Source organism: Cebus imitator, unplaced genomic scaffold (genome assembly GCF_001604975.1).
Source record: "Cebus imitator isolate Cc_AM_T3 unplaced genomic scaffold, Cebus_imitator-1.0 Scaffold5, whole genome shotgun sequence".
NCBI classification, from domain to species: Eukaryota; Metazoa; Chordata; class Mammalia; order Primates; family Cebidae; genus Cebus; species Cebus imitator.
This window is the reverse complement of record NW_016107320.1, coordinates 13,254,591-13,261,841: the sequence shown is the minus strand read 5'-3', so window position 1 is coordinate 13,261,841 and position 7,251 is coordinate 13,254,591. Positions and strand designations below refer to the sequence as shown.

Below are 7,251 nucleotides of genomic sequence, written 5' to 3'. Positions count from 1 at the left end.
ATTTGAATTTCAGATACACAACAAATACTTTTGTAGCATAAGTATAGCCCATTCAATATGAGGGATATACTTACACTTAAAAATTATTAGTTGGGGCCAGGCACAGGAGTTTGCAATGTAATCCTGGCACTTTTGGAACCCAAGGCAGGAGGATTGCTTGAGCCCAGGAGTTTGAGACCAGCCTGGGCAACATAGTAAGACCCCATCTCTCCAAAAAATGAAAAAATTAGCTGGGTGTGGTGTCTTGCACTTGTAGTTCTAGCTACTTGGGAGGCTGAGGCAGGAGGATGGCTTGAGCCCAGGAGGTCAAGGCTGCAGTGTGAGCTATGATCATGCCACTGCACTCCAGCCTGGGCAACAGAGCAAGACCTTATCTCTGAAAATTAAAAATAAAAATTAGGAGAAGCATCCCAGCAGCCCCACCACGGCCAGTCTTCCCCGGACACCATGAACCACACTGTCCCAACCTTCTTCACTCCTGCCAGCACCGACCGTCCCCCGAACTATGAGATGCTGAAGGAGGAACATGAGGTGGATGTGCTGGGGGCGCCCCACAACCCTGCGCCCCCGACATCCACCGTGATCCACATCCGAAGCGAGACCTCCGTGCCGGACCACGTCGTCTGGTCCCTGTTCAACACCCTCTTCATGAACTCCTGCTGCCTAGGCTTCATAGCGTTCGCCTACTCCGTGAAGTCTAGGGACAGGAAGATGGTTGGCGACCTGACCGGGGCCCAGGCCTACGCCTCCACCGCCAAGTGCCTGAACATCTGGGCCCTGATTTTGGGCATCATCATGACCATTCTGCTGATCATCATCCCAATACTGATTCTGCAAGTCTATCAGTGGATCCAGAGGAATCACCCAGGCCAGGGGCTCCACCCCTCACCTGCCTCCCATGTACCCCAGCTTCCATTCCTCGCCCTGCCCCCAGCCCATCCTGTGTCAGCCCTTTACCCTCACACACTTTTCTACAGTCCAGTTCAATAAAGTGCACGTGCTCCTGAAAAAAAAAAAATTATCAGTTCATTTGAAATTCAAATTTAACCGGGATGCTGCATTTTTATTTGCTAAATTTGGTAATGCTAAGCTGGCATCAAATAATCCAGTTTAATAAGAGTTCTGTGAAAATGTTACCAATAAGTACAGGCAGCCCAACAGCCTTGCTAAACTCAAGGGCCCGCTTTTTGCCTACGGACCGGCAGGCATCTGATTTTTTTTTTTTTTTTTTTTTTTTTTTTTTTTTTTTTGAGACGGAGTTTCGCTCTTGCTACCCAGGCTGGAGTGCAATGGCGCGATCTCGGCTCACCGCAACCTCCGTCTCCTGGGTTCAGGCAATTCTCCTGCCTCAGCCTCCTGAGTAGCTGGGATTACAGGCATGCGCCACCATGCCCAGCTGATTTTTTGTATTTTTAGTAGAGACGGGGTTTCACCATGTTGACCAGGATGGTCTCGATCTCTTGACCTCGTGATCCACCCGCCTCGGCCTCCCAAAGTGCTGGGATTACAGGCTTGAGCCACCGCGCCCGGCCCGGCATCTGATTATTGATCACAACTGACCCGGTGTCCAGGAGAAAAGAGGTAATTCCCCAAAAGATCATTGCAATGCTACTTGAAAAGAAAATGAATTGAAAAATACTCCACAGTCAAAAGTTAACAAGGTCTACCATAATTAGTCTTTCTTTTTTTGATGGTGGGAGACAGAATTTCACTCGTATTGCCCAGGCTGGAGTGCAATGGTGTAATCTCAGCTCGCCACAACCTCTGCCTCCGAGGTTCAAGCAATTCTCCTGCCTCAGCCTCCCAGTATTACAGGCATGCGCCACTATGCCCAGCTAATTTTTTGTATTTTTAGTAGAGATGGGGTTTCTCCATGTTGGTCAGGCTGGTCTCAAACTCCCGACCTCAGGTGATCTGCCCACCTCGGCCGCCCAAAGTGCTGGGATTACAGGTGTGAGCCACTGCCCCCAGCCCATAGTTAGCCTATCTAAGGATGATGCAGGGTGAGGTTAGTAAAGATAGATCTCTCTTCTATCATAATTTTTCCAAAGGTACTTACCTAAAGAGCAAAAGGTGATTCAGGACACCTAGGTCCTTGCCTTACTCCAGGACTGGTCATTGAAAGATTGGGGGTAAAGACCATAATAGCAACTTCCACCCCATCCTCAGTGCCTCAGTTTCACCCTAGACACAAGCAGAGATCATCTGAAGGCACTCAGAAGAAAAGCATGGGATGTAGTCAAGTCTTCCATCATTTAAATAAACAGCCACAGTGAGGTAGCTCTGCCCCTCTGATGAAAAGGGAGAAAAATTGCCTCATTAAAAAACATTTTCAATAAAAAATTTTCATCAGAAACATTCGCAAGAGGGTTTTGGTCAAATGACGCAATAATTTTCAGGCAATAATAACCCTGCTTTTGAAAGTCAGTGCTGATTACCAGGTGTATTGAAAATGGCCTTGGGGAAATCTCTGTGCAAATATTTCCTTTTTAGTTTAATTTCAAAGACTACTTAAAAGAAGAAAGGGAGGATGTCTGCAGTAATAAAGGAGCAATCATTTGCACCTGGACAGGCCTATGTTTCATCCCAGAATCTGGAGCGTTTTGTGTACAGACGGGAGAGCCCGGGTGTGCAGTGGAGGCTGCGGGGCTGGGAAGGGATATGGCAGAAAAACAAGGTACCTCTACCAAGGTCACACGGAAACACAGGTGGACTCCATAGCACGGCTCCCACCTGATTACAATCACACAGCTTCCCTGCTCTAAAGAGAGCACAGATCACGTGATGGGAGGTCCCTCCTCACTTCAAGATCAAAGCCTCTGCAGCTGCCATGAAGCTAATAAGGCCATGGCCAAGTTTACTGAGCATCTGTTATATGTACAGCCCGTTAGGCACCACGAGAGAGAACGAAGAGGGATAGACCCTGATCCTGTTAGCAAGTGCCAGAAGAGCTAAGGAGGCAAGACTGGCCTGTGCTGTGTGCAGAGTGGCTTAGTACTCTCTTACGGAGAGATGGGATCTGTCAGCTAGGGTGTAAGGGGGTTTATAGACCTTCCTCAAGCCTCCAAGCGTAGGAGAGACTTAGAAATGTGGGACATTGCAAAATGTTTCCTAATGTCTTATAGTTTACCCCTCTCTACTAGAAAACTGGAGAACGCCTGCCTTTTCCTGAAGAAATGCAAAATAGACTTCAGGCTGGTCCCAGGCTGTCTGCAGAAAACCAGACGTTGAAGGTCTCTTCCAAGAAGTTCAAAGGGGGTTCTGGTGAGTGTGCCCCTTCTCTATTTGTGTTTTGCTGGTTTCCTGCCCCACCCAGTCCTTTATTTGCGCCCTCTTTTCTTCTTTTCCTTCCCACAAAAGAAAAACTCATAATGAGACCACAAGACACGGACAACAGAGAAGCTCCTGGATTCTCACCCATTTTGCTGAACTCTTAGGGGAGCAATGGTTTCTTTTAGGGCTGAGCCATGGTCTGAGCTGGAAGGAGGGTCACACTGACTAGGACAGGACAACTGGTGGCCACACTCCCCCTCTCCACTAAATGCTTGCAGAATAAAGGATTAGACAGGTCAGCAGACAGCCTCTACCAGAGGGCCCCGCTGTCATTCACCACCACAAGACTGGCCACCAAGCAGCCTGGATGTTCCGGAATAGTTTCCATTTCAAATGATATATTGATCCCATAAATCATCCAAATGGCCTGGAAATTATAAGATTTCAGCATCCAAGCTATAATTTCAAAAATGGCCCCCCCATTTGGAATCAGTACAAAAATTTTCCATCAGCCCAGATTTCCTGGCTGGGTTTCAGAAGCTAGGATCACTACTAGAGGCTGGTGGGAAAGTACATGTATTCGGCCTTCATGAGCCCCACACACCCTTTTAACCACCTGTTCCCACGTGCTGCCCACCCAACTCACCCTCCCTCTGCCCCTTTTTGGTGAAAACCTGCCCCAATTAGCATCTGGCAAGCACACACCAGCGAAAAGACTGAGGAAGATGTTCAGATATTTGCATCCTCACAAGAGACAGCGCCTTGAGAAAAAGGGATAAAATCCTAATAAGGAATTAGGGGGTGTAAGCAAAGTATAAGAGAATACAGGGAAGGCTGGGCTTGGTGGCTCATGCCTGTAATCCCAGCACTTTGGGAGGCCAAGTTGGAAGGATCGCTTAAGCTCAGGAGTTGAAGAGCAGCCTGGGCAACATAGCAAGACCATGTCTCTACAAAAAATAGATGAAAAAATTTAGTCCAGCATGGTGCCACACTCCTGTAATCCCAGCTACTTGGGAGGCTGAGGTGGGAGGATCACATGAGCCCAGGAGTTGGAGATTGCAGTGAGCCATGACCATGCCACTGCACTCCAGCTTGGGAGACAGAGTGAGGCTCTCTCTCTCAAAAAAAAAGAGGGAGACGAAGAGACTATAGGGGGAAGGAAAGTAAGGGATCTCTGTGAAACCCCTGAAAGCTGCCCTGCCTATTTGCCACGTTAAGTCTCCTGTGTCTGAATGGGGTGGGGAAAACAGCAACTGCTGCGATTGATGGGGACAGTAGGCACCAAACAGGACTGACAGCCCCTTCATGAGTGTCCAAAACTGGACACAGCCCAGTGGCTGCACACAATTCTGATGAAGGGGCCACGTGGCAGGAATAAGCTCCTTGATGACCTGACTACAAAGCCACTGGGCACTGGTTGGAAGTCTGGAGGTGAATCCCGTCTACTTTTTGCACTTCTGCACCCAGGATAACATGGACCCTGCTCAGTGCCATACGGTGGCTAATACCACACGAAGCACTCAGCTCACTGCTTTGGGAGGTGCTAGACTAGCCACTGTTGGTGGTCGCCATGTCCCAAGAGTCACAGCCCCTGGGGAGCCTGGGTCACATCTCAGCCAGAGATAGTGTGAAACAGAGGCTGTTCTGGTCATCTGCAGAATGGGAGCCTGAATTCTGCCCCAAACACGGTCTCACCCAGCAGGGTGCATCTTGCCACAACCCACCTAAAAGGCACACCCTAGGCTGCCCGTGTTGGTGATATATGTCCCCTGGGCTCACCTGTCTTCACTCTGCTCCCTGGTGACCTCTGTCTCCCTTCTGCTCCCTCCCACAGCTACAGCGGGGGCCTGACTGCTGCCTCCCCATTCTCATGGTCTGGTTCCATCCTCTCAGCCTTCTTATTTCTGATTCCTTGCCTTTTGCTGTGATACTTCCGTGGGCAGATCTCATTGTCATGGCCATCTTTGGTAAGCCCTGGGACACACCGTCCCTATGTAGAATCCCCACAGGGAGGTGTGTGGGATGAGCCAAGAGACAAACCATGCTTGAAAAATCTCTCCTCTTTATTCTTCCGGCCGCCTGCAGAAGATGGGTAAGCTTCTCCCTTCTCCAATCCTCTAATCAAAGAGGATGCATGAAAGTGTTTGAAGAAAATCTCTGCAGAAGGCTGATTTATCCGCAAATTTTTTTCTCCGCCTTCTCCTCCTGTGGCCTGCAATTTCCACAATTAGAAATTAATTCCTTTGAATTTTTTCTGCTAAAATACATATAAGCCTGGGAAAGAAAACAGCAGTTGTATTCCAGAGTGAATGTACTTATTCTGAAAGAGTATTTTGATAAGGAGAGAAAGAATTTAAGAGTTCCTGGGAATAAGGGAGTTGGGAACAGTTAAAAGGAGCCTCAAAGAAAGGAGCAACAACTTTGGAATGGAAAGATTCCATCGGGAGGGGCCCAAGCCAAACTGTTCCTCTCTCAGAGCTTTGCACAAGCCAAGCAGGTCAGAACCAGGTCTCCAATAAGCAAAAAGGGGTAAAAGGTTGGGGAATATGGGAGCAAGTTCAGGTATTGGATACAAAGGCTTCCTTGAGTCTAGGAATTGTGTAGGCACCAAGGGTCCAGTGAAAGGTAAGACCCAGCTCCTGCCCTCAGTGTAGAGTTCACAATGTAGTTGGGAGAAACACAAGAAAATCAGTACTCATCATTCGGGCTGAAGACCTTGGATGTTCTGGCCACACACAGAGGAGGGCCACAGTCAACAGGCACCTGCTGCAGCCTGGGGAAAGGGGAGGATGGGACACATAGACTGGCTATAAAAAAAAAAAAAAAAAAAAGACAAGTTAGAAGTAGCCTAACCAGGCGGCTTACACCTGCAATTCCAACTTTGGGAGGCCAAGGCAGGAGGATCAGTTGAGGCCAGAAGTTTGAGACCAGAGTGGGCAACATGTCTCTACAAAAAATGCCCAAGATTAGCCTGGTATGGTGGCATACACCTATGGTCCCAGCTACTTAGGAGGCTGAGGTGGGAGAATCACCTGAACTGGGAGATCAAGGCTGCAGTGAGCCATGATCACGCCACTGCACTTCAGCCTAGGTGACAGAGAGAGACCCCTGTCTCAAAAAAATAAAAAATAAAAAATAGCTGAGCATAGTAGCATGCACTTTGAGTCCCAGATACTCAGGGGCTAAAGCAGGAGGATCACTTGAGCCCAGGAGTTTGAAGCTGCAGTGAGCCACAATCACACCACTGCACTCCGGCCTGAGTAACAGAGCAATACACTGGCTCAAAAATAAATAAAATTTTTTTAAAAAGAAGTAGCCGACCAGGAGAAGGAAAGCACACCCAGCAGAGGAAAGCACATAAGCAAAGGCTTGGGGGAAAGCACATTTTATGCGGTTGGAATCTAAGTCCTTAAGGGGATGTGAGGGACATGAGGCTGCAAAGGTGTTTGGTCATTAGAGCACTGGAGGTCATGTTGAGAAGTTTCAGTTTCCTTAGGAAAGCAATCAAGAACTTCTGAATTGCAAGCAGAGAACTACATGGCAATTTGCATTTGCCTTGTTCACCCAGAAGGCAGGCAGATGATGGAACCGAGGGGAATGAGGCTGGGGACAGGGCCGCCAGTTAGGAGGTGATGGTAATAGATTCGAGATGAAGGTCTCACCTGAAGCAGGTGCAGAGAGCATAGAGGACGACCAGGAAGATCCGAGGACCAACACAGGGGCTGAGGGAATGTAAGAGGGTGATGACCAATCCCAGGACTGCCAGCAGGGCCATTTGGGAATAACTGCCCACTGAGAAAAGGAAGGCAGGGTTGTCATGCAGGGCTTAGGTTTGAAAGTTTGGATGAAAGTAAAATTTCATATGGCCAACATGCACTTGAAAAGCCCTTACAATTGGCCGAGCACAGTGGCTCATGCCTGTATCCTATAGCACTTTGGGAGGCCGAGGCAGGCAGATCACGAGGTCAGGAGTTTGAG

The 7,251-nt window shown here is 48.6% G+C and overlaps 1 protein-coding gene across 1 annotated transcript; it reads left to right on the top strand.

Annotated features, from left to right (window-relative positions):
- The first annotated feature begins 405 nt into the window (after window positions 1–405).
- Window positions 406–1,018, top strand: LOC108310121 (interferon-induced transmembrane protein 3-like). The gene has a single exon (XM_037741387.1). It carries the CDS (start codon window positions 448–450, stop codon window positions 988–990), a length of 543 nt encoding a protein of 180 aa, XP_037597315.1. The 5' UTR covers window positions 406–447; the 3' UTR covers window positions 991–1,018.
- Window positions 1,019–7,251: the final 6,233 nt, after the last annotated feature.

What these genes read in the sequence shown, in the direction of transcription:
- LOC108310121 (XM_037741387.1), top strand. Translation starts at nt 448, where the DNA reads ATGAACCACACTGTCCCAACCTTCTTCACTCCTGCCAGCACCGACCGT.